The sequence below is a fragment of the Netta rufina genome, assembly GCF_964035555.1.
Source record: "Netta rufina genome assembly, chromosome: 19".
In the NCBI taxonomy this organism is placed as follows: domain Eukaryota; kingdom Metazoa; phylum Chordata; class Aves; order Anseriformes; family Anatidae; genus Netta; species Netta rufina.
The window spans coordinates 3,487,511-3,514,793 of record NC_140143.1 but is presented as its reverse complement, the minus strand read 5'-3'; the positions used below and the strand labels follow the sequence as shown (position 1 = coordinate 3,514,793).

Genomic DNA, 27,283 nt, shown 5'->3' with positions numbered 1-27,283 from the left:
TCACGCTTACAGGTACTCTTCAAAAATTATTTGTTATCATTCCTTCCTCTGAGGCCAAAAAATAATAATTAAAAAAAAAAAGACACATAGGTGCATTTCAGCCTCCAATGACTTCTGGACACATCACTGAAGGCATCTGACTGCTTTCATCAGTGTACTCGTACTGCTTTGCCATTTAAAAAAAAAAAAAGTTGGAAAAAAATGCTTTAAATATCTTCAGTGGCCCAGTAACTGTCTGAAAATTGTGAGTCATTAATAGCTACAGGCAGAAAAGAAGGACAGCAGCTGCTTAATCACCAATATAAACTGAAATTCAGATGATGAGGGAGATTTTTTCTGTCTGGCCTTTAATCGAAACTTGTATCGGGGCATTTTATAGTTCATTGGTGCATATATTAACTATCAGTCAGGAAAATAAACTTCTCTTTTTGGTATTAACTCTAAAATGTATCTGTATGGTGTTAAACCGAATATCCAGAAGCTATACTCTGTCACAAAAGCTTACCAAAGTATTGGGAGAAGATCCTTATGTTTGTGCTATGCTTTTTACAGGTCTTGAAGTTTGTTCTAATATACTTAGTTAGCAGAATTAGCTTTTAAATATGAAAATTTATATTGTGTGAAGTTATATTCAGGACTTGCTCAAAACCTGCCAGATACTTTCACTGTATTCTGAAAATCTGAAATATAAAAATAAACTATTTGTTTTTTTAGGATTAATAAATTGTTTCACTTTATTCATTTCCTCATTTTTTTTAAGAATTCTAAATTTTTCAGTAATCTTTCCCAGTTTAGATTCACTTTTTAAAAATACATATTTAAATGAGATTATCATATAGTCAGATGTTAGATTGTAAGAAGTCAGTGTGAAACAGCAGATTTTCAGCAGTTAAGAAATAGCATGCTTTATGAATATCATTTATCTATACCCATTATGATTTATATGGTTTTTCCTATTCCAGAAATATCCATGAAAGCCCCTAGAATTCACTTATCAAGTTGAGGAAGAAAAAATATAAAAGCTAAAAGCAATAAATCTAGTTTTAAAACTCCATTCTCATGGATAAAGATAACTGATTGAATAGAGAAGAGAAGAAATTTAAGAGTATGTAAGGCTCTTGTAGGAAAGACTGCTTAGCTTCTTTTAGGAGAGTGAGCTTGCATTTGTGATGCTGAAGGAAAGCTGCATTCATCAGTTATCATACCTGAAGTAGGTAAATAAATACCAAATGGCACTGAATATTTATTGAATGATAAATTGACATTTATTGAATGACATCAAATATAAATATCTTTAAAAAATAAATCAATAAAATTGACCAAAATTAAAAAAAAAAAAAAAATCCTCCAAAATTAAACCAACCAACCAAACAGAAGTCACTATGCCTGGCACATTTTGGCAGGAGGTTGCTTTGAGCCTGTCTCCTCATAGGAGACGTTTTTTCAAATTTTATTGTTCGTTAGTCTTTTCAGGTAGCACCCTTAATTCTTTCATTGAGATGAAGTAGCAGTTGATGAATAACCTGAAACTCCTGATTGTATCCTTTGGAATGGGAAGTGAATGTGCTCTGGTATACATGGTCTCTTTTCTTGAATTATCAAACTGAAATAGGACATATGTAAAATCCAGAGTAAAAATGAAATAATCCCCATCTAGACAGTATATTTACTTATAGAAATTAGATAAATATGATCAGAAAGGTTCTACAGCACTTGACATTTTAGTAAGATCATAAGTATGAAAATTAAGGTTATTAATACCATTTCCCAGTTTGTACTTTAAAGCTGACATTTTTGTGGAAAAAAATTAGTTCAAGATAAAAAAAAAAAAAAAAAAAAAAAGGAATGCATAGTAAATACCTTAAATGAATTGTTTTAATACATAATATTTTAGAGTATCAGTATAGAACACAAAAGTATTATTGCTTGTTCAGTAAGGCTGTGTGATGCTGTGTCATTTAAATGTCTGAGGGCTTTAAAATTCAAATTCTCTTTCCGTATCAAAGAATGATCTTCATTCAGGCATTCTTTTAAGAATTCTGACTTTCTTTTAAGGTGTTTGAAGTAGTAGAGCGTGTTGAGGAATTAAGAAGAAAATGGCCTGTTGCCTGGGGCAAATTGGATGATGGCAGTATAGGTGTCGTAACACCTTATGCTGATCAAGTATTCAGAATTCGGGCTGAACTTCGGAAAAAAAGGCTGTCTGATGTCAGTGTAGAGAGAGTGCTAAACGTTCAGGGTAAGTAATACTTATAAGTCTCGAAGGTATGATAAGGAAGTTTAGAATCTGACTGTTGAAGTTAAATAAGATGTACTAAAATCTTAAAGGGATCTGAACAAAGGGAGACCTGTGATATAGCCCATGAAACTGATGTGTCAGAATGAAACTGGCAAGTTTGCTGATTAGATGTTATTCCAACACAGAATAGCAAAATAATAAACTCATGGATGGATATATCTATATATATATATCTATATCTATCTATCTATCTATCTATCTATCTATTCAAAAACAAGTTCAAGTGTATTTTAAGAGTAAAATGATTTATTAAAAACTGTATTTTTCTTGTAAGAACAGAGTTCCAAATAAAAATACGACAAGACTTAGCCTCAATGCTTTACTGATTTTCTGCTTTTTTTTTTTCTCTTCTCTCTTTTACTGATTTTAGTGTTCACAAACTTAGGGGGGTTTGTCCCTGGGATCAATTTGATAACATAAGAATTTTGTGTAGGCATATCCTGTTGCTAGGTTGCACTTTTAGTCAGTAATAAACAAAGGAAGATAAGAGTAACTGAGTGACGGTGAGTGGTGTGATCTGTTTTTTTTTTTTTTTTTTTTTTTCATGGTAGTTACATATGCCATATATAAGCCATGTATTCGAGTGAATTGCTCAATATGAAACAAGATATGTCCAGAGCAATTTTTTCCTTTAAGATAGAATAAATAAACACAAGATTTGTTGTTGGCTGAATGGAAACATTTTAACGATTATTAGAATTTCAGAAAGTTCTGGAGTGATTAGTATTGAGATGAAAAATAATTTTTTTATAGAGGAAATATTCTTGTAATAGAAGATGCTATTTATAGTGCATCTTTTAAAAATTTAAATCTTATTCTTGCATAAAGTTCTTAATGTGAAGGGTAGCTATCAATTCTTCAGAATATCTAGGTGTGAAATCTGGCTGGCAAGTGCAGTGGTCTGATTGTGTTACTAGCAGAAATAGCTAAAATTATCTCAGACACTTGTTTTTCGTTTCATTTTAGGAAAACAGTTTAGAGTGTTGTTTCTCAGCACAGTACGAACGCGGCATACGTGCAAACATAAGCAAACACCAATTAAAAGGAAAGAGCAGTTACTGGAGGATTCAACAGAAGACTTGGATTATGGTTTTCTGTCTAATTACAAACTTCTCAACACTGCCATTACAAGAGCACAATCCTTGGTAGCTGTGGTGGGAGATCCTATTGCTTTATGTTCCATCGGAAGATGCAGGTACTTTATAAATGTTCTTTACTTAATCAAAACCATGAATGCTAGAAAATGTTTGTATGACTGACGGATTTAAAAAACAATGGATGTTCTTTTAGGTGCCATACAAGACATGATATATTTTTAAATTCTTAAAATAACCACGTAATGAATGTGAAGTTCCCCACATTTATATCCACGGAGATGCCACAACGATGGCAAAGCATTAGTTGTATACCTACCTCTTGCAAAGGCTTGAGGCTGCAGCATGATTGCAGCTTGTCCAAAGTGTGCTGCTGAAGCTTAAGCCTGAGACTGAGCAGGCAACTGTAACCTTGTGTAGAGTGAGCAGTGTCAGCCTGTGCTGGAGTTAATTCCTGAGATGCCATCTACCAAGTATCCTCTGGAGCTGGAAGTATACAGCCATGCAGGGGCTGCTCTGATTAGTACATCTAGAGGCAAGAGAAGGGATTTTTTTTTCTTTTTTAAACAATGCTAGTGAAGAAGATGGCTACAGATGAGAGGCAGAGCATTTTAATATCTTCAGACAAATCTGGTTCTTCTTATTTTGTTCTGTTTTTACCTTCTCATCCTGAGTCAGTATTATCATGTGTAACAACCTATGGAGAAAGAGTGATCTACCAGCTAGTCATTGTCTCATATATTAACAGTTCTAATCTTTACTTGGCATTAACAATTGAAGATGCTTCACTTTAATTTTTTTTTTTCAGTATACTTGTAACAGATAGAAGTAATATAATTTAATAATTTAAAGTTTAAAAAAGTTCTAATGTAATTTAGGATTTTTAAGTTGAAAGTTATGACAGTCATGAAGGTAGAAGAATGAGAAAAATTGTGTTTTTATGTCTTTGTGACACTAGGAAAAAACTGAACAAGATTTGAGTGAATTTACTTTTTATAGACCTAAATGAAGAAATGTGCAAAATGCTAAGGGATGTAAGCAGTGATGTTAAGGATACCAAGTTCTTGTTCTTCAAACATTTCTTTTTCAGTGGAGGACCTGAAATGCTAAGATGATCAGAGATAAGCCCTGAGGCTTTTTTTCTGGAAGAGAGGAAGCAGTGCACTGACTGCATTATTATAATAAAACTAAAAATACGTATTAGTCAGTTGTTACATATACATTGTATTCTACTTTCCTGAGCAGTATTCTTCTACTGTATTGAACGTGGATGTGGTTTTCAAAGATTAGAACTGAAAAGCCCAAGTGAAACCTAAACCTTTCTTAAATGCAGTAAACAAATATAACCTGAATTTAACTGCTTATCTGCTGGGGCCATGTCAAAAGTAACTGAAAAGTAACAGTTGTAGTTTTATTTTGGTTTTCCCTTTCAGATCTGATGTAGTTTAACTGGTCAGGAAGAGCTCTGTGTTCCTGAGCACTTGACCCACAAGTGATGAGTGTCTGTTAGTCTGCTCGTGCAGGCTCCAGTTCACTGACCTGCATGGCAGAGATGCATGACTCCTCTCTGGAGGTTGCTGTGATGTGTTGACTGAGATTGCTGTTATTACTTCTTCTGAAATTGCCCTTAGTTGATATATTTTACTTCCTTTCCCCACTGTCAAAACGCACAATGTTACCTAAGTCTGGCAGCTAGTTAATCCAGTTTAGCACCTGGAACCGCTTTTGGTTCTGTAACTACCTAAGTACAGCTTTTGTGGGATGGTAATTTCCTTTAAACTTTCTAACTCCCAGGGGAGATGATGATCTCTTGGATTTTCACATGGGTCTGGCTGCTGAGGTTTAAATTAGATAGTGAAAAGGAACCCAGCTTTCAAATGTGGGAGCTCGGCAGTTTCTCTACATATGGCCCTTTCAAAATATCTCCATGCAAAAGCTTGTTAAAATACAAGTATAGTAAAATAGAACATATAACAGGTTACCTGTTACCTAAGTGACAATGTTGGCAGTTAGGGATTGTGTTTGCCATTCTAAGACCAGCAGCTGTTTATATATGTATAGGCTGTTCAGAATTACAGAACAAAAAAGATAATTAAGAAACAAGAGGGACTGGAGCTTTATTAGGATGTATCTCAAGCTTTGCTTTCAATACACCATTGTCTTGTATCAATGAATAATTGAACATTCAGTCTTTGAAAATAGTGCTGGAGGGGCTCAGGCACACTGCAGGAAAGATGGTTCTTTTTTAGTACAACGGGAGTACAGAAGTCTGAAAGAAGTGACATTTCGTTAGGAAAAACAGACCTCAAAAAAGTTTAGAGAGTACTTGAATTTTATAAATATTCTAATACCTGTCAAAATGAGTCAAGACTCTGTAATGATAGTTGTAGAGAGCTTTGTGAAGTATGCCCAGGGTAATCATTACATTTCTGTGTGTTACAATCAGACAAGACAGGGCTGTTTTGGCAGACACTCCCTTTAAACTCAAGAGCACACTGGAAGACAGAGACAGCAGTATTTTATTCTCTGTTCTTACACCCCAGTACAAGTGTTCCATGTGTAGAGAGACTGCTTGGGGCATTTTAAGCAAAAGTGTATGGGTCCCAGTGGACTTGTGGTACTTGGCAGTGGGTTTGGTGACTGAATTGATTAATCAGAGGGAGTTCCATCATTAAAGCATTTCAGTGAATTATTTCATTTTGCTTTTCATCTTCATTTTAAATGTTGCAAGATACCGTTGCCTTAAAGCAAAATTAAGGAAAGGAGCCATCTTGCACCCTGAATTTTAAAAGAGCATTTCCTGCCATATAAAATCACGACAGAAGATGGGCTTTTAGGGAAACTATTTTTGAATTCTTAAATACACTAGTAAATTAGAATATTCTTTCAAGAAAGACATCTATCCTTTTCCATAAAAGGCAGCTACTCAGCAAAGTATGACACAGCTATTAAAATAAGGATGCAGCAGTCTGTCATTTTATAGGTTTGGGGAGACACCATTGAAGTAAGCTTGCTTATTGGCCAGACCTTATTATTAAAGGGTGAACTGCAGTGAGGAACAAAATATTTAACTTAAACCAAACCGAAATCAAACTAAAACAAACAACCAAACAACATAAACCCCTAGGTAGGATGATGTGGTACTTGTAAAAATGACTCTTGCTGCTTTATGTATGGCTCTGTGAGGGTATCCTGGGACGGACGCTGTTGTTGCTATCTTAGTTTCTGTAGAAATTGTGTGTGCAATTGAAATACATTACATACTCTTTTATTTGACATCTCATAATGTACAAAACAGTATTGGGTTGTTAGTAATTATTTATGATCATTATATAATAGAGCAATTAAATATAATTATACATATTGTAAATATTTATCTACTATTGTTTTCCCTCGGTCCTTTAACTTTAATCTGTGTTGGGACATTAAGGAGGGGAGTTAGTCAAATGCAACGCACCTCTTAGATCATTGTCTTTTCAATGCTTCCATCATTTTTTTTCTTTTAAGTCATCTCTTTCGACCTCATTTAAATATCTTTTAAGTAACTCCTCCCAAAAAGTTCCTGGGGGGGGGGAGCAATGCAAGTCTAAACTTTCTGTGTAGATCCCCATATAGATGTTAAAAATGAAAGGAATTTATAAGCAATAAAAAGCCATGTCATGAGAAAGCAGAAGACAGGTAGGATTCTTTTTTTTTTTTTATTACATGATTTAAATAACCCCTTCACCCCCTGAAAATAATTGGGTATAGAATTACCACAGAGAAACTCATATGTCATCTGGCACGAAATTTCTTCCATACGTTACAGAAAGATCTGACATGCAATAAGAAACATGGTTTTATTTGTCTTCCACCAGAGGACCTCAAAGGCCCTCTAGATACTTTGGACACATTAATCTTTATAAGACTCTGAAGAGCTTCACAAGAGTAGTTTTGAGGAGGGTATGTAGCAACCTGGTATTTGTGACACTGGAACTGAGTGATCTGCCCACATTCATAGAATCTTCTGGGACTGGAAACCTGTACCATGCCAGTGACTCTTTGAGCTTTAATAAATTCTGTAAATCAGATGCTTTCCAGAATTTGAAGCATAGTATTTACTAATATTTGGTCTTTCAGGGAGAAATTCCAAGTTAAGATATGTCCCCGATGTTAATATTAAATGTGGTATAGACCCAGTGCTGCAATCTGATTTGCACGGACAGACCCGTATGTCCATTAAGTGACTAAGGAGCTTTGCATTATGTTCTGGGGTACAGATGAATGGATCAAGTTGCAGGATTGATGGCTGGTGTGTAAAAGGAGCATGCAGGAAAGATAAAAATTGACTTGGTTATATAAAATCAATTTTAATTTTAATGGCAGCCATTGAGTCTTACTCCTTTTTATTGTTTCTAAAAATTGTTTCCATAGGAAATTTTGGGAAAGGTTTATTGCCCTATGTCATGAGAATGAAAGTCTCCACGGTATCACATTTGAACAGATCAAAGCTCAGTTGGAAGCTTTGGAGTTAAAGAAAACCTATGTGTTGAACCCACTGGCTCCTGAGTTTATTCCCCGAGCTCTTCGGCACCAACATTCAGCGAATACCACCAAGCAGCAGCAGTCACCACCAAAGGTAAAGTTTCAGTGATGATGAACTTTGTAAGGAAATGGAAGTGGATGTAGAAATGCCTATTGAGAAACGACGTGAAAAGTTTATGGGACAAGCTGTTATTTTAAAATGGCATCAGTGCAATCAGATATAAATGCAAATTCTGCAGGGATGCTCGGCAGTTTCAAGTGAGGGCTCTTGACTTCATTTGGCAGCAACTTGGGGTTGGTAAAGCCTTGATCCCTTACTAATATACATGTATATGCATTGGGTCACTTTGGCCTGTTCATTGACTGTGTTTCAAAGACTGTGATGAACTTCAGTCATCAGTCTTAGCCTCAGTGGTTAGAGAAGCTAGATGAAACCTTGGAATTGGAGACAATCCCTATCCCAAGTAGCTTCTGGTGATTGTACCCCCAGGAAACAGCAGGTTGCTGTAAGAGTGCCAGGGAGTAGAAGGAAACAACAAAATAAGATCTGCAAAAGATTTGATCTAAAAATTACACATACAATTTATGGGCTTATGTAAGATAACTTTGATTTCATTTAAAATACATAGTCATACAGTATGATGCCTAGATTATCTCAGTGACAATGTCCTTCAGAAGGCCAAATCTCACCAGCATCAAGAGAGCAGATAGGTGCAGTTACTGCACAGTGATAATTTTCTCATCTCTTTTCATAAAAGTAGGTGAAGAAGTGATGAAAATACAGTCCTTGCTTCCTTAAGATGATAAAAAATAACACTGAATTTTTAGAGCTGTTTTGTGGTATCTCAGCAATTAATTATTTTAAATAGTTCTTTGTAGTTTATTTCAAAATTGTTTGAGTTATAATTAATTAAATTGCGTTTAGAGATGCAGGTAAAATGCAGGTTGTCAACTTCTATGATGAATTCTGTTGTACATGAAAGAAGAAATGTAAATGTTTTCCATAGCTTTGCATTTTTGTTGCAGGCTATATAACTGAAATGACATTTTTACCACTTAAAAATAAACAACCAAACTAAACAAACAACCCCTCCCAACATTAACAATACAAAATAGGAAGCCTTCCCTTTGGCAGTCTGTCCAAAAAGAGATTTTGTAAGCGATAACGTTTGGTTTCTTCATCTAGATGCATTACTTTCAGAAACAAACACCAGATTTCTAAAGCATCTAGCAATGTGTCAAAACACTACACTTACAGAAAACCATAAATTAAAAAATTGTCTTTAAACAGTCATTGCTACTGTCTTACTTCTCTTGAAGACTTTTTTAAAATAATCACTGTATTGATACATTTTTATTCCGTAAATTAGAAGAGAAGCATTTGAAAATGCAGATATAATGCATTTAAAAAGAAAAAAAAAAAGTGGGAGTCCTAAGAATAGACTGTTTTTTTTCTTCCAGTTTGTTAGTAAATTAAACACATATGCAATAGAAATCAAAAGGCCCACTTTGAAACTGCCAGCACTGTATTTTCAGTTTTAACTGAAGTGTTTTAACCATCTATATAACTATAATGAAATCTCTTTCCTCTAAATACAACTGACAGCTAGCATGTACAGAAGCAGACATAAAGTCTGCATGTAATACTCAAATGTATACAGAAAGGGGCTGTGATAAGTGATACATTTCCCTTTGCTGAAGTTTTAAAAGCAGATAGGTAGCTTAGCTTGCTTTGGGCCTCCCAAGTACAGTATTTAATATAAAAAGTTAAAAGGCTAAAATCCTAGTGCTGATGTATTTTGTACTGAAAAATGAGAACAGTGTATCACACACTGTTTTGTGCTGAGTTTATGGACATTTGTGCATTTCGGATCTTGTTTTATACAGGCAGTGAAACGTAGTTTTGTAAAAATGACACATTCATATTCAGCAGAACTGCTCTTTATATTTTTTAAGGATTTAAAAAAAAATAAATTTACTTAAGGTTATTAAAAACTTCTGTTTAAAGAAGAAAACAAGTTTCAGTCCTGTCACAGAGAGCCAGGCAGCTAGGATGGAGCTGGCAGTTCTGGGCAGTGTGCTGCATGGCCCCAGCGCCTGGGAGAGCATCTGCCTTCGGCCACATTTGTGTGGCTTGGCCAGGGATGGTGGAAGTGCAGAAAGAATAGCAGAATTGGACAGGCACAGCCTTTAATAAAAGGTGATGATGTGGAAACCAAGTTTTCAGAACGCGGAGCTTCCTGCAGGGTACTCAGCGTACAGAAAATGAGGCTCTGAATTTCACAGCTCTGCCTACTCCCGCTCACTGCCTATGTTCCAGCTTTTTGGCCTGGATTTGAGCACTTAATCAGGATGCATCGTCAGTGAGGACCACAGGTCTGGTTAAGTCTCTGGAGAATGCTCCCTACTCCTGTCCGTTGAGTAAGGGGGGATTAACTGCCTGGAGTTAGGTACCGAAACCTGAGTGTGGTTTTCCTCCAGGTGCCTTTAACAGTTACGGATAACAATTAAGTTTTTAACTAATTATCGTAAAGTCATTAAGGCATCAGAACTATTAAAAGAAAAAAGGGGAAAAGGCAAAGCCAGCACCTCCCTTCTCCAACACAAAAATGGTCCCAGTTCGTTTGCATTTGAAAATCTGATATGGTTACATGCTGAGGCTCCTGTTTAACAGGACAGCAATTCTTTTGAATTTGTTATTCACTATTTTGCTTTTAAAAATATATAAAGCACCTATAAATTACAAGTATGGTAGGTAGAACAGAGATTTGGTATGCTTCTGTGCATCGAGCTTCATGCTAACTGACAAAACAGATACAGAAATGCTTTGTATTAATCATGAGTGATCATTAAGGAATGTAGCTTCTCCAAGTTTTGTTTCAATTTGCCTATTCAGTAAAGAGAACAAGATTCAGATTTAAGTACTGTAATGTAATGAAAAGTAATTATTAATTTATTTTTGAATAATTCTCTTATACAAGGGAGGGAGAAGGGGGATTCAGACACTAGTTCTTTAATCTAGTTTATGCATGAGTCAACATTGTCAAACAACCTGTCTTGGTATCCTGACTAATTTGCTCAGACTGCTGGAAAACTGCCCAAAACTATCTCCTGGGCAAGAAAAGTTTTGCAGCATCAAAGGATTTTTACATTTATTTTATATTTGTGAAATTATATAGGTCCAAATTAAGTACAATATTCCTCTTCTGCAAAATACTTAATAACATACTGGCATTAGACTGTGCTCACATTTTATGAATATTAACTACTTAGTTGATGCTGTAAACTCATGAACTCAGGAGGGGTAACTCGGTTCTGTTAACCTCCTTTTCTAATGTACAGTTCACCAGGGGAAAATAGATTAATTCCTTGGAGTGCTCTGGTTCCATATTGCAATTTTGGAGTGCAATAACTAAGGGGTAAAGATTTAGAAGTAGGTGGTGTGATACAGGGTAGGGAGGTGATTTCTAAGGAGCTTGGGTGAGCAACTGCATAAAACTGGTGGCAGCTGCTTAGTCTCCAAGGTTCTTGAGCTGGAACCTGGAGAAGAAAATAGACATTTCCATTAATTGCTGCCACTGAAGAGGAGTGCTGAGGGTTACGTTAGCACTGGGTGCTGCTCCTGAAAAAAGTGAAACAGCAGGAGATAAAATAATGAGAAACGAAACCCAAAGAAGCTCATGGTAACTCTCCTTGCATCTGAAGACAGGCCTTGGGAGCGAGCATCCCCAGAGGCATTGGTGATGACTCACTGGTTAATTGAATTATTGGCATTTAGTATTCAAGTTTGAGAATTCATAGTCAGATGATGGAACTGTACAATTGAACATATAAGAATAAAATGTTCAGCTCATTTCTTTAAAACTATCTTGTATTTGATTCAATTATGAAATTCACTTGAAATAATAAACATTGCTTTGTTTTATGTGAAGTCTGCAAAGTATTACTATTATCATTTTTCCTCTTTTAAGGGCAAAGTCCATCTTCATAACCAGAACGACCATTTCCCACCCGATGGAATTGGTAAGTATCTGCTGCTACTGAAGGAATTTCTCTAGCTCACACTGATTTGGCTTCAGTCAAGTTGATAGTAATTTGACATGAATAGAGTATCTGGTCTACTCTGTTTGAAAGCCATTTACCTCTTGTGTGCTCTTGGGAAACAGACTATAAGACTGTTAAGTGAACATTAGGTATTTCCAAGGCTGTTCCTTTACAGGTATTGTGTGCACTGACTTTATAGCTTTATCACAGTATAGACATTGGACTGTTTAAAAAATAGCTGTTTGACATACCTGATGTAAAATGCTGTACTGGCGTATTTGCACTGTAAGAGTTAGGACATTCTATTGCATGCAGTGTTATATGATATATTTTGAACTTATCTGGATATATGACAGTCCAATATATTACTGAGCGCACTTTTTTGTGAGATAGCATGCAACAGCTTAAGAATTTTGTTATTAATTTAAAACAGCATTAATCTAAAGCTTGTCTTCCCTGTTAAAGAAAGGAGGATGATGGTTTGATGCAGTGTTTAACGGCTTCTCTTCCTGTCAGCATGTTTAATTGGTTTGGGACATTCTTCAGTGCAGTTACCAGCGACCTGTTTTCTATATCTCAACTCATACTTTCTGCCTCTTCAAATTTCTGAAATTATTTACAGGGTTTGATATATGATTAATGCTTTTTCTCAGTATATCAGACCTATCCTGTTAATGTTGCCAGTATGCTTTATAAAGATAGATGCTATTAGGATGAAAAAAGAAAGTAATAGACCTCATTCTCTTTTTTTTCTTTTTTCAGTTCAGCCCAATCCTTCTGTCCTAATAGGAAATCCTATCCGAGCATATACTCCTCCCCCTCCTCCTCTGGGACCTCACCCCAACCTGGGGAAATCTCCAAGTCCTGTTCAAAGGATAGATCCACACACTGGGACAAGTATTCTATATGTACCTGCTGTCTATGGAGGAAACATGGTCATGTCTGTGCCTTTGCCTGTAAGAATTCATTTCTTTTATTCCTTCCCCATTTATTGCATGTAAAACAAATCAAACTATTGAATATCAGTTATTGAATATTTTGCTGATTGTTCCAATATTTCACTTCAGTTGTTTGTTCTTAGCTGTTTCTGTGACTGATTCTACCAAGGACCACCAGAAAAGGAGGACTTAAAAATGTCGTTTCCACAAATAACTCCAGGCAGCCTAAAAGCAATTTCATGTTAATGCCATTTAGTGTATTTTTTTCAGCTCCAGGCATAGACACACCAGTGGGATCTCTCATCTGACTTCAGATACCTGCGTGTGAATTAATTGCCTAGTCCAGTTCTTAATCATTGTAGAGACGTAGGCGATTTAGACAGAGCTTGTTTTTCTTTATTGGCTTTATACAGTTTAAATCACCAGCTTTGGATGTCTGCAGTGCAAGGTGTCTGAAGTGCAGTGATAAGAAAAATAAGCATGCTGGGATGTTTTCCCCTTCCAGAACTTCATAGTGAACCTGTTTCGTTTCCAATCCCTTTCTTTATGGCATATGAGAACACAGTGAAGATCCCTAATCAGGTCTCTTGAGTTACATTTCGTATGGAATTTTGCATTATGTATAAAACTAACCCAGCAAAGCTTATGTGAATTAAAGAAGCACTCTGATTTAATTCTAACCTTTACAGCCACGTTCTAGGTGGAAAATGGGGAGGAAAGAACAAAAGCTTCAGAAGTGATGTTGTGGAGGAACATCTGTATTGTCTGTAGGAAGGAGATGGAACTTGCCATGCATATGTGCTTAATGCCATTCCTAAGCATTTGCATACACCTCATTAGTTTTTTTTAATAATTACTTGCATCCTCTACTGAAATATAGGTTATGGCTCCCATACAGGGGACTTGCTGTAGGAACTCTAGTTTTGCTTGTAAGTTTTGGATCAACTGGAAGCTATAGATTTGATTTTCTTCTCTAGGTCAAGTAATTTTCCTTTTTCCTAGCTTACTAGAAATCTACATTTGATGGATAAAATTAAATGGAATGAGAAGGCCAGCAGCTGTATTGTTGTCATGCTTGCTCACATTATATTAATATCAAGCCAAGATAACTTGAAATTTTTGTTTTATTGTTCTAAGCTTAGTATATCTTTATTTATTTCCAACCAGAAGAAATGTATTAGGAATAAGTTTTGTTAGCTCACTTTCCCTGAGGATGGACTTTTAAATAATTAAGTTGGAAAACTGAGGTACTAATGAGACAGCTGCTTTTGAAAATAAATTTATTGGAGGTGATTTGAGATTGCACAGACGCAACGGCAGCCTAAAGCTAAAGTTCAAAGTGCATACTTTGATGGCAAATAGAAATTTAAAAAAAGAATTGCACGGAAGTTGTTACATTTTAAAACAAGTAGGGACCGAAGTAAAATGCATTTAGTTCAGAGAAGATAAAATGATCTCTTTGCATTGTTTAAGTCAGTTTCCATACTGGTGTAAAACATGAGGAGGTTGCCTGCTGTCATCAGTAAAGGATGCTTTGTCAGCCTGAGTGTTGGCGATTCCTTTCCCAGCACTCTCCTCTTATTCATATATTTGCCTTCTTTTAATAAATTCCCTACAGGGCAAGATTGAACTGAGTTGATCCAGAGCTGTCTTCCTTTGCATTGAATTTGCAGTGAATGTAAAATGTTGTAAAGATTCCTGACTTCTTTTACATGCTTTCAGGAGGTGGATTTTACTTCAAATAAATAGGAAGACAATCTGCAATGCACGTTATCACATGTAGAGTAGACACTCTGGAGTGGCCCTGTAATTCTTAACATGCGGATAGTCGGTTCTGCCAGTAGTCCAGCTAACTTCACTAAGTGTCTTGTGGGTGCAGAGGTATAGTATGCCCACTCATTCTGTGTTACAAGTTTACAAAACTGGGTGATAAAAGGACCATAAGAAATTCCTCAAGTTAGGGGGGGTTCATTTCTGTTTTCACCCTAACACGTAGCCTAATCTCTCTTCAACTACTAGGAGACAGGGCTTTATTTTTTATAGCTTCACCCACTTCTATTTATTAAGAAACAGATGTAAAATTTATTAAAATATAATTTGTACACCAATCTTTGCACACCTAATCTTAGCACCACTGAAACCGGAATGGGTTTCAGCACAAGAACACTTGCCAAAAATAGTCTTCCAAAGTCTTTGCTCTTTGCTCCTTGCTGCTAGGCCTACATTCTTGCTATCCCTTTCAATAGTACCTGTAGCTGTGTTAGTGTGCCAGGTCATCTGATGCACAGAAAGCTGGTTCTTACTGATGTCATTATCAACGTGCTTATTCTCTTACTTCCTTTAACGTACCTTACCAGGTTGCATCTTTTTTTTTTTTTTTTTTTTAATTATGTAGGTACCATGGACGGGGTATCAGGGTAGGTTTGCAGTTGACCCTCGAATCATTACTCATCAAGCAGCTATGGCATATAATATGAACCTGTTACAGGCACATGGGCGTGGGTCTCCTATACCTTACGGCCTGGGACATCATTCACCAGTTAGCATAGGACAACAGCAGCAGCTTCAGCATCCAGACAAGGAGCAACATGAACAAAGTCGAAATGGTGAGTTGCTGAAATTCCATTGTAAGTTGGTTTCATTTTGAGTAAGTTTGTAGCTTAAGTAGGGTATAGTGGAAAAGGATTTTTTTTCTTTATTTTTCTCTTTTAAATAGAATTGAAGGATATACGAAGTTGAGGGAATAGCCTGGGTTTTGCCAGTACGAATAGAATAACTCAAATATTGTAGTATTCGAATGAGGAAGTAATCAGAACAAGGGGGAAGGAAGGGATATATATTAGTTGTGTTTATGTTCTGCACTTCAGTGATAACTTCAAATAACAACAGCAGTAGTTAAGTTGGGAAGAAATACTTATTGATGATTAATGAACAAAGTGCAGAGATTAGAGGAAAAGAATTATTTGGGTAAATGACATTTATTTTAATTACAATTAATTTGGGTATTACATTTCTATGGTACTAGTAACTGTAAAGTTTCCTGTGTCTGGAAAAAAACAACAAACAAAAAATATCATTATTCCATTATAACTAGTTAATAAATTTCTTACATATTTTTAGGTAAAAGTGAAACCACTGTTGGACCCGAAATCAGTAAAATTCGAACACCTGAGAAGAAACCCGTAGAATCGAAGCAGGTTGGTTTGCATTGTTCTTTTAATATCCCTTCTTCTCAAGGTACTATTCTGTTTTTTGTTTTGTTCTGGTTTGTTTTGTTTGTTTGTTTTTGAGATGAGATGCTGTCCATCTCTTTTGGACCTCTTCATATGCTTTTTTCTTTTTTTTATTTATTATTATTTGCTAAGTAGAATAGTGACAGTAGAATTACTTAACCTTCTTTCAAGAGGGGAGAAGAATTCAAATTCATGTAGTGACTGTTAAGGAATTAAAACAAATTTATTCCTGAGTATATGACCAGTATATAGTGAAGACTATATTTGTTCTTAAAGAAAATAGTAGTTCTGTGATATATTATGATGGGGGGCAGGGGAGGAATGGCACACATTTTGTAGAAGCTTTATAGACTTTATTTATTGTTAAATGAATTAATGAATTTATTAATTCTTGAAATTCTGTAGGTAAATTTTCCATTCTCTTTTTCTAGGTTGACTTAGACACAAATTCTCAGAATAGAAGCCCGGAGTCACGTTCCAATGTTGCTTACCCTAATGCTAAATTTCATCGCAAAGATAATCTTAACCCCAGGCAGCTGAATCTACATCTCACCCCACCCCACTCACAGTATGCAGTTCCCAATCGCCACTTCCAGCACCTGTCACAGATACCAAGGCAGCCATATCCTCTGCAACAGCAGCAAAACCTTTTAAGTCAACAACAAAATCATTTGCCTGAACAACAAAACCAAATGCCACCCCAGCAAAGCCAGGTAGTTCAGCAGCATAATCATTTGAATCAACAGCCTCCACAACCTTCGCAGCTTTCCCCTGCTTACCAGGCAGGCCCCAGCCAATCTTTTTTTAATAACCCAATTCCCCACCGACCACATTCTCCTGCTGTAGATGCTGTGATTTCAGAACAACACCCCCCACCTATGTTACAAGAAGTCAGTAATCCTTTGAGGCCTATTGCACAGCACAACCCTGTTCTGCCAACCCACTTGAACAACTTCATTGAAGAGAATCCATCAGGAATGCCCTTAGGGGACACTTTAGGTAGGTGACTTTTTCTTTATTTAAATTCACTGTTCAGTTATAACTACATTGAAGTGAAAATGAAGGAGGTATTTACCTTTCCAGGCATATTGCTCTGAATTGGGTCATTGTTGGGTTAGTTTCCATAAGTAATGTCATTGAGCATAATTTGCTGCTTAAGGCATGTTTGAATATTCAGCACTTTATTAGAAAAATTCATGTTTATATGATTTTCCGTATAATTTAAATAACCAGGTTATACACTGCAATGCAGTTAGTAGATAATAGGCCCTGGAATATACTGTATAAAAAGTATTTTTTTCTGACATAAAGATTTTTTTTTTTTAAAAGGGACATTAGATAAATTTTTTTTTAAAACTATTTTTATAGATCGTATGCATGGAAATGTAGCTTTGGAAACAATAAGGCAGCAGCAACAAGCCAGGTTACAGCAATGGAATGAACATAATGCCTATCTCAGTCAAGGCACTATTCCATATCAACACCATCACCATCCTCATCTACCACATCTTCCTCAGCAACCAATTGGATTGCATCAACAGCAGCAAGTTAGGGCAAACTGGAAACTTGCCAGTAATACAGAAGATGAAACAGAGGCAACATATTCAAGGTATTTGTTTACTGAGTCATCAGAGCTTGTATAAAATTGAGCAGTGGGCACCTATCTGTAACACTGTGATCCAAGTACAAGGCACTAAAAGGTATTGCATTTTGCTGCTGTTATTATGAAGGTTAAAATAGTTGGCAGGCTGACTTACAGCTATGCTTTTACTATGTGTTATGCTTTATTCTGTTTATTGGGTAGTAAAGCTGTAGTGAAAAAATACATTTATGGAGTATCTCAGTGCTGTATTTATGGAATAAGTAATGGAAGGAGAGTAACAACCTTGTGCTTATAAAGATGGTATCTGAGTGTAGTTAAGGCCTATTAAGTAGTAAATTCTTCAAATTGAATTAGTCATAAAAGGCAGATTTCTGTGCTTGAAAAAACCAACCCCCCTGCCCACAACGCTGCTCCCCAGTCAAATCCAAACTTTTCTTCCTTTTTAAAAAGCCTTTTATTTTAAAGGCAAATTTAAAAATTTGCTTATTCTTGAGATGGAGCATTAGGGGCCAAGAAAGAAAGCTGTTGAACATAAACAGAAAAATAGTTCTTGTGGCCATCAGCTTTAATCATGTATATTGTAAAGGCCAGATTTTAAAATTGCCTCTGTTTACTGTCATCTCCCACTATGCTTTATTTTCCATCTGGTTTGTTATAGCCATGGTAAAGCCTCTAAATGCTCTCTTATCTGACTCCGTAAAGTGCTGAATTGTATACTCCCTTCCTTCTGAAGAAGTTTGGAAATGTATTGTACACGTGAGGGGAATCCCTGATTGTTCTGGTTTTTAGCTTTTAAGGGGTTAAAATTTGATTTAACTGTGGGAAGTGTTTTGTATAATAAAGCAGGAAATCCTTACTTTGGTTGTCTCTTAAGAGATAACAAAAACTTGATTCTTCTGACTGAAAAGGAAATCTCAAGAGTTATTAAAACTTTGAAATGATTCAGGTAGGTATTTCATCCAGTTAATCCTCTTGTGCCTAATTTCTGATTGCTCACAGTCACATCTTTTGAAGTTAGGGTCAGCAGGCTCAAAGATGAGTATATTTAAATCCAGTGGTTTGTGCTTTGAGTTTTCTCAACTGCAAAAAGAGTGGGATTTTAGAAAAACTTTTTTTTCTTTTTCTTGATACATTTATTCTGTCAATACAGATTCCAGGATTTGCTCAGAGAACTGTCACACCGTGATCAAAGTGAAAGTCGGGACTTAGCTGAAATGCCACCCCCTCAGTCAAGACTGTTGCAATACAGACAAGTTCAGCCCAGAAGCCCACCAGCACTCCCTTCTCCTTCCTGCAACTCTAATCACAGTGGTCACTTTCCTAACTTCACTGAAAACAACAGAGACATTGAAATACCCAATAACCCAGCATTTCAGCAACATTTACCCCAAATATACAATCCCCCTTTCTCAATGCCATCTGAACATATAACCCCATCTCCCTTGAAATACCTGCAACCTGATGGATCGTGGACTTATGCTAACCTACAGCAGAATCACCTAATGGGGCAGGGCTTTCATTATGGTATACCTCCATTGCCCCATAGGTCCCAGCAAAACCCTTTTATACAAATACAGAATCATCAGCATGCAGTTGGTCAGGAGCCATTTCATCCACTCACATCTCGAGCAGTATCTGCTTCTTCGCTCCACAGCTTAGAAGAGGTAGGCATTTTTGTCTGCTTATGCAATTGTCGTGTCATTTTAATATGAAATTATATTTTGAAGTGGTCATGAATGCAAAATGCCTCACATATTAAAAGCTCACACTGGGGATTTTTTTGAGATAGAATTTTCCTGCAAGTCTTCTGTGTTCACCCTGGGTGTATTTGTGGTTCTCATCACTACAGGACTAACATTTTCTCTACTAAATGGGAGGTCTTGGCTTTTTGAATATTATTCAGAGTTTTTTCCAGTTATTGCTCAATTACGTGCAAGTCGTTTGTCTGGGGTGCAAATTAACCACACCTCAGGTGGAGACCCATGAGATGACTCCCTGGAAGGTCAGCATGAATCAGCCAGTCAGTTGACTCAGTGTTGAACTGAATGTGTTTCAGTTAGTTGTCATACCAACCTGAGACCAGGAGCAGTATGGTTGTTAAAGCATGGTATGAAACCTTGTGTAGTAAATCCCACCTGGCCTGAGCTAATGCTGTGTAAGCCATTCTGTGTATTTTGGGGGCTCAGTGTTGCATACCAGCACAGAGATACCCAGCTGTGTAGCATGAATCTGGGTATAGCACAAACCCTGCCACCCATGAGGTGGCTCTGTCTCTGTCAATCTTTTTTATTCTGGACTCTAGGGAAGGTAGTGTAATGGGATGTAGACTATGTGAGCACATAGAGCCATGACAGGTCATGTTTTGAACAGGGGTTTTTAATTCCCCGTTGGAATTTGGAGTGCTGAGGAGTGTATGATATGCAGATATGGAATATGCTGGAGCTGGCTGTATTACAGGACTGGCAGAATTAATATTCTCAGATAATCTTGCACGGACTGCATGTGATGAAATAATATGCACATAAAGTTAAGTGGCATGTCCTGTGATATGTTTATGTCAAAGTTTTTAGAGTATCTATGATACGTGTTCGTTACTATCCCACATGATGCATGTTTCATTGCCTTTTAACTTCTGAAAGTAGAAAAGATCTTAGATTTTATATGCCTGAGCAAAATAACTAAAATTGAATGCCAGTGCATTTTTACAAATTTTTGTATTCTGCAGATCTAGAGAGGTTAATGGAATCCTCAGGCCCAGCTAGAGTTGTAGTAAGATTTGCTTTTATAGGCATTTAGAAATTCTTTGTCTCAGTCCATTAAGCCATACCACCTTGTATAAAATCTAATACTTTGTGACAACATTTAATGCCGTCAGTACAGCGGGATGTAAGAACAATGGCTCTTCAGCAGTAATAAACTAATAAATATTCCTACAGAGTTTGTGACGGCTCCTGCTATCTGAAGACAAATAGAGTGAGTCTTTATGTAATTAGTGCAAATTCATTTTAGTTCTCATTACTTCTTCCTTTCAAAATGTGTGACAGAAATGCAAAATGCAGTAAAAACGTTACAAGACAGAGACTTGCTTGTAAAGTTTCCAGGAGAGCTCCTTCAGCTAGCAGATAGGACTGAATTGCATAAAGAAATCAAAATGCAGTTTTCGGTATATTGGTAACAGAGATCCCTCATATGAGGCAGGTTTCAGGAGAGATGTCGTGACCTTTGGTATCCTTACCAAGCTTTTTTATTAAATAAACTAATACAATGGACTTGGTTTGAATCCTGAAAAGTCTTTAAATCTTGAAGCCAACAGGTTAATGGAATTTCTACCATTTTCATTTACATGATCTACAGGATCTTGGAAGCAAGTAATTTTTATGGTTTCAGATAAAATTCTTTGCATTATTTCTCTTGAAGACATACGCTTGTCCCGAGCATTCATTCTGTGTGTGTATATGCAAAATTCAGTAGACAAATGTATTGTGATTGGCCGAATCTTGATATCATTAATTTGCCCTCTGGAAACTAAAAGCCATTTTTTCCTCTGTACATTGTAATTGATCATTTTCTCTTGCTCTTGTATGTTTCTGTACTTCCTTTATATCATTTGTAAATGCTGGGTATCCTTCTTCTCTCTATATGATTCATTTCCCATGTAGGAGTGTAAGATATAAAGGTTGATAAAAATCTTAGTTGAAGCTCCTTATGCATCCTTTAAAATCCTGCGTCTGTTTCGTATGGTTAAAATACATTATCAGTGACTGCAGTATACAACATATAATTTGAAGTGTATTAGTATTTTTTTCTAAATGCAAGGGATACTTTTTTTGTAAGACATGGCATGGAAAAAAAATGGATGGAAAAATAGCATTTGCCACATGCAGTTGAATAAAAGGAGCAAAAGGTCTTTTTTTTGTTTTGTTTTTGTTTTTTGTGTGTTTGCAGTATGAACCAAGAGGACCAGGCAGGCCGTTGTACCAAAGAAGAATTTCCTCTAGTTCAGTCCAGGCTTGTTCTGAAGAATTAAGCACTCCTCAAGAGAGTCTTGGTCAGTGTAAAGAGCTTCAGGACCACAGTAACCAGTCATCTTTCAACTATTCATCACCTGAGTTGTGGGTAAACTCTTCCTCATCTGCCCCGTACCCAAACATTCCATGCAATGGAGCCAACAGAGCAGTTCCGCCCCGGGAGTTGTTAGGTAGGTACAGACTTGATCTTTGCTTCTCTGCTTCTCTCTCTGCTCCAGTAAGTAGACTACTAAGGCTGGAGTGAGCAAGTCTAAATGAAAGGATATATATATTTTTAGTCCATTTTCCCAGAATGTTTTCTGACATTTCTTCAAGTCTTGAAACTAATTTAAGCAAAGATTTTTGAAGTATTTATTCTTCTAGTAGTTAAAGGCTTCCTAAGAGTAATCCTATTTTCATTTTCTGTCTTGTTCCTATTCTGGTACATTGCTGATGTCTGAAAAAGAATACGGTTGAGTATTTCATCCACTAAATGCAATACTGTTTCTTAGTCTTCCTACAAAAGTTCTAGTTAACCCACATATTCTCTTACAGTGGTTTCAAGTGCAACTGAGATTTTGCTAAAAGGATCTAAGGTAACTGGTGAGATGTATTTGCACGTTATGTGTCTCCAGAATCAATAACATTCTTTGTTGATGTTACGGTCTGGTGGGAAACAACACAAACTGTATTAGGGAGCTCTGTATTTTGTGGTAAATTCTAGTACCTCATCATTACTGTGATGAAGTCTAAACTTCTACCGTGGAAGACATGGCTTCCCTGTTGGTAGTTGCGGTGCAGATCAACTTAATGGAGAGAAACAAAATAAAAAGTGATAAAAAGGCTTTGGAATTGGAGACATGTCTTATTGGCTATGATGATCATATTTGAAGTTCACATGTGTTTTATAGTGTTAAAGGTTAATGACGAGTATCTTCAGTGTTTCTGGTTACTGTTTTTTAATCCATGAAATAAAAATCCACAAGAAGGAGAAGCTGTGAACAGGTCCTGTGCTGGTATTCATTGTCTGGGAGTGAGCAATCATGACACCAGACAGTTCAAGGGCTTTTATTCCCTGTACATCAGAAATGGCTGTGGCACAAGTATTCAGTTACATCACGTTGGATTTATGGAGAGTGCAAGGAGAGCTGCTGTGAATTGCTCTGTGTTGTTATAAGCAGGCACTTTCCGAAATTGCAATTTGAGAGCTTGATTTGCAGTGTTCTTTCTCTTGATAGGAAGAAAGTGATTTAAGTTCTTATTCAATATGTTTATCTTCATATTTTTTTCTTGTGCTAGACACTTCTACCACACTTAGTTTTCGCCTCTAGCCATGCTTGTCATTAGTTGTCTTCTCTTGAGCGCTATAGTTATTTTGGGGGAGTTATTTTGCTTTGCTTGTGTTCTGTTTTTTTTTTTTTTTTTTTTTTTGAATCATAGCATCCCTAGTAAAAATGTTTTGCTTATGTTCCTTCCATATCATTTTTTCTAAGGTATTTTTGTGTACTTTACCAGAAACAAGTGTGTGTGCAACTCTTCCAGTGAGAAACCGAACTGTATAATCATGTTTTTCTACTTATGTAATCATTTGATCATACATTCCTGTATGTGCACTTCAAAAATAACATTACGGATTTGAAGATGGAAATAATTACAAAATATACATGTTGTTCAACTCCTGGGCTATCTTACCTACAATGTATACCTGCATTTCAGTATAGTTTCTCTGGCTATGTAAGACAGCAGAATTCCCCAGACAAAATTAAGATACTTCATTAGGATTCAGGAAATTCACTTGAAAGCAGTTTTATACCTATGGTTTTAGGTAAATTTATTTTCCTGATAGTTACAGAAGTTGTTAAATGTAGAGCAAGAACATATCAATTAGAACTGCATTCAGACAAAAATATCAATAATTAGTTGGGTAACATTCAGAAATCTGTGTTGCTGCTTGAGAATGAATTATATATGGTGCTGTAAACTTTAATTTTCACCTATTACGCTCTAAGGCAAGAAGAATGAAATACTCTTTGTACTGTCTCAGTGGATAGTGTTTAAATTAGGGTATATCCCATTCTGAAGCAGCCTACCTTTAGTGTATCTGCAGAATCCACCTGTGCAGAATTGCAGGTTCAGTGTTACTACCTCCGTAGGTACACGCACATGGAGAATATGTTTAATAGTGTCAGTCTTCTCAGCATTGCTGACGAGGGTAATATAAGATCCAGTAGCTGGAAATAAAGCCAGATAACTTAGCAGAAATTTTCTTGGACAAAGGGTGACTGAACACAAAGTTGGGGGTGCAGAGGGGGCTGTTACCAGCAGAGATGGTTTCAGTGTTGCTCAGTGCTTCCTCTGAGGTTCCTGTACATGGATTTCCAAACTCAGAGTTGTTCACTTAAACAAAATCTGCTTTCTCCTTTCACAGCTCCACCGAAGACGGTCAAGCCCCCAGAGGAACATCTGAAGGCTGAAAACATACAGCTCTCAAATTCCTTCAACTACAATGTGCTGCAACATCTTGGCCAGTTCCCACCTCTCATGCCCAACAAGCAGATTGTCGAATCCAACAGTAACAGCCAGCAGAACGCTGGTGGGAGCAAGCCTGTCATGTCCTACGCAAGTGCTCTGCGGGCTCCGCCAAAGCCCAAACCTCCTCCTGAGCAGACAAAAAAGAATAGCGACCCTTTGTCTTTGTTTCAGGAACTTAGCCTAGGTAGTTCATCAGGTAGCAATGGCTTTTACTCCTATTTTAAATAATCAGATTATTTTTTTTAGAGAGAATTTAATTTTTATTTGTGTCAGTAGATCTAAGATAGTTGGGGCTTCACCTGTAGCTGCAAATATTCCCTTTGTTTATATTAGTAAATATATCCTCACCTAATTGCTTTGCTGCTAGACTTGCAACTAATTTTTTTAATTATATTCCATTATTTTGCATTTTTTGACGTGGGTCGTTTTTTTGGAAGCTTTCTGTAGGAAAACACACATTATTTTTTAATTTGTGTAATGTTAATGATGTGTTGCATTAAACTAGCAGCTGAGAGGTTACCTGTACAACTTTAAAAAAATAATAAAAAAAAAAAAAGAGGGAAAAAAAAAAGAAAAAAGAAAAAAAAAAGAAAAAAGTTTGTCTAAATTGTATTTAAAAAGATTGTAAGTAGCATTTACATTTATTCAATAACATTAGCATACTATGCTGGGTTTCTGTACCAGAAATGGCCAGTTAATGTAAAAATGTATGTTATTTCTGCTTAAATTCATTTAATTTTTTTTTTTTTTAATAAAGATGCAGCATCTTCTAAATACTTTCAGTTTTATCAGCTTTTTTGTGAAGGGATGCTGCATTCTCAGACTTTTCTAGTTTTAGATTCTGTATGATGTGGTATTGTATTTTCCATTCACTGTAGGGTAAAGTAAAGGCATTCTTTGCAGACACCTATGCCATTGTTTGGAAGCATTCAGATAAAAAGTATTGGTATACTTAAAAAGAAAAAAAAAAAACAATAAAAACAAAAACAAACAAAAAACAGAAGAAAAAAAAAAACACACAAAAAAAAGAAACTACAACAAAAAAACAAAAACAAAAAACCCAAAAAAACTCTACATTTTATTTTTGGACAAGCTAGTAATATAAGCTTGTTTGAAAAGTTAATTTGATAGGTTTTTTAAATGAATCATGAAGCTGAAAATAAATTTTTAGGTATGTTGGTGCTTAGTAGATTTAATAACTATTTTAAAAAAAATTGCGTGAATTTAGTAAAATACTTTTTTGTTTGTTTGTTTAATTTTTTTTTCCACTATGCATGTGTAAATGTTTGTAATCTGGCTTTTTCTTCCCCCCTTCTCCAGTGGTATAAAGAATTGTGCCGCTTTAATTTTTTTTTTCCGGTAAAACTTTTGGTACATTATTTGATGTTTACATTAAAATGTGACATTATACAAGGAAATTCAGATATTTTGCTAACTGTTTTGTTTGAGGAACATCATTAAAGAAGAGATTTAATGTTTGTCAAAGCTGTATCCAAATTAATCTAAATCTTTTGGGAGTGAGAACGGTATCCAGGTTGTTTATCTATGAGTTCTGCTAAGTTCTCCACAAACCTGGCCCTTTAGGAGTACAAATTTAAGCAACAACAGCAACAACAAAATCCAACCAAATTATGGAATATTTAAAATTTAAAGAGACAAGTGTGAATGAAATTGCAGAAGATAATCTTTGCTCGTAAAGATTTCTGGTCTTGCACACTGTTCATACTTTTGCAACTGGGGAGATAAAGGGGTGTTTGCATAGTTTCTCCAGATAAGTAGTCCTCCTTTTACACTTGAATAGATAACTTTAAATCTGGGAAATACTTAATTTTTACAGGGACTGAGCTGGGTTTATTTGCAGTATTCCTCCACTTATTACATACAAAAATAAAAATTTATAGGCTGTGGGGGGTGATTTCAGATTTTACAGCTGTCCGTGGGACACCTTACAAATTAGCAGTGTCTGCTGCTGTACTCAATCAGATTTTTGCTCTGGTTACAATCATTATTTTTTTTTTGCATTTGACTTCGTGTTCTAAGTCAAGGGTCTTTACATAATGGGGCTGATTTAAACTCAGTACACTGCAGAGGTTTGCATATATATATATATTTTATTATAAACCTTTGGTTCATGATTCAGAAATGTATCTGATTTTTTTTTTCTGTAAAGAAAAAGCACGCATAATTTGTTAATTTATTTCCTAATGTCTATACCAAACAGAAGATGCTGGGGGAGGGGAAAGCCCCTGCCAAGTTATGGTTAGCACTTCAGCACGTGGCATCAAATAAAGAAGACCCAAAATGAGTAGAGGCCAAATTCTACAGCCTTGGGGTTTTTGCCAAGCTGAAGATTTCAGGAATAGGTCCATGGGAAATTCCCTTGTGAGGGCCGGGCATGTGCTCTGTATATGTTAGCCTCAGACGTTTTATTTCAGTGGAGCTTTGCTGGTTCTCCACTGAGCACCTGGCACTGCTCTGAGAGAAGAAAAATCTGTGTGCCTGAATGTTATAGTCTGTGAGGAGCTCTTGGTAAGATGTGCAAGACTATGACAAAAGACTAGGTAGGGTTCAAATGCACTTCACTTCGCCGAGTTGGCATTGTAATTTCAGGGGTTTCAAAATCACTCATTTATATGGAGCAGTCTTTTGATTCTGTTCACCATATTTGAATATTAAACTAATAAACATCACTTGTTAATTTACTGCTATCTGTGAATTAGTTAAGGGGGAGATGGCTGCATCTCACCACATTCTATTCTGTTTCGCACTGGCATTTTATCTACGCTGAAAATACTATAAAAATACTTTTTCTTATGCTTCCAATTCTTTAACCTCTTGAAAGTCCCCTCAGGTTTTGGTTACAGATTTTTGTAAGTACTCTCCCCCAGGAGTTTGGGGAGGGTATGGTGGAGATCTTCGAACGATCAGCTTTGGATATATACAGAATGAATCCATAGTATTTCTTGAAGTTAATATGCTTCTGGAGAAAAAAAAACACACACGTTTTTG

At 36.1% G+C, this 27,283-nt stretch overlaps 1 protein-coding gene across 1 annotated transcript in view; it reads left to right on the top strand.

Moving 5' to 3' along the window:
- The window catches only part of HELZ (helicase with zinc finger), an 85,152-nt gene extending 58,196 nt beyond the window's left edge, over positions 1 to 26,956 (top strand). The window contains exons 20-31 of the mRNA XM_084298263.1: positions 2,056 to 2,239; positions 3,266 to 3,494; positions 7,807 to 8,011; positions 11,889 to 11,940; positions 12,724 to 12,917; positions 15,295 to 15,505; positions 16,020 to 16,096; positions 16,564 to 17,131; positions 17,501 to 17,741; positions 18,886 to 19,399; positions 21,681 to 21,933; positions 24,171 to 26,956. Coding sequence (XP_084154389.1) covers positions 2,056 to 2,239; positions 3,266 to 3,494; positions 7,807 to 8,011; positions 11,889 to 11,940; positions 12,724 to 12,917; positions 15,295 to 15,505; positions 16,020 to 16,096; positions 16,564 to 17,131; positions 17,501 to 17,741; positions 18,886 to 19,399; positions 21,681 to 21,933; positions 24,171 to 24,502 — 3,060 coding nt within the window. The 3' untranslated portion in view covers positions 24,503 to 26,956. The remainder of the gene's footprint in view (positions 1 to 2,055; positions 2,240 to 3,265; positions 3,495 to 7,806; positions 8,012 to 11,888; positions 11,941 to 12,723; positions 12,918 to 15,294; positions 15,506 to 16,019; positions 16,097 to 16,563; positions 17,132 to 17,500; positions 17,742 to 18,885; positions 19,400 to 21,680; positions 21,934 to 24,170) is intronic.
- Positions 26,957 to 27,283: the final 327 nt, after the last annotated feature.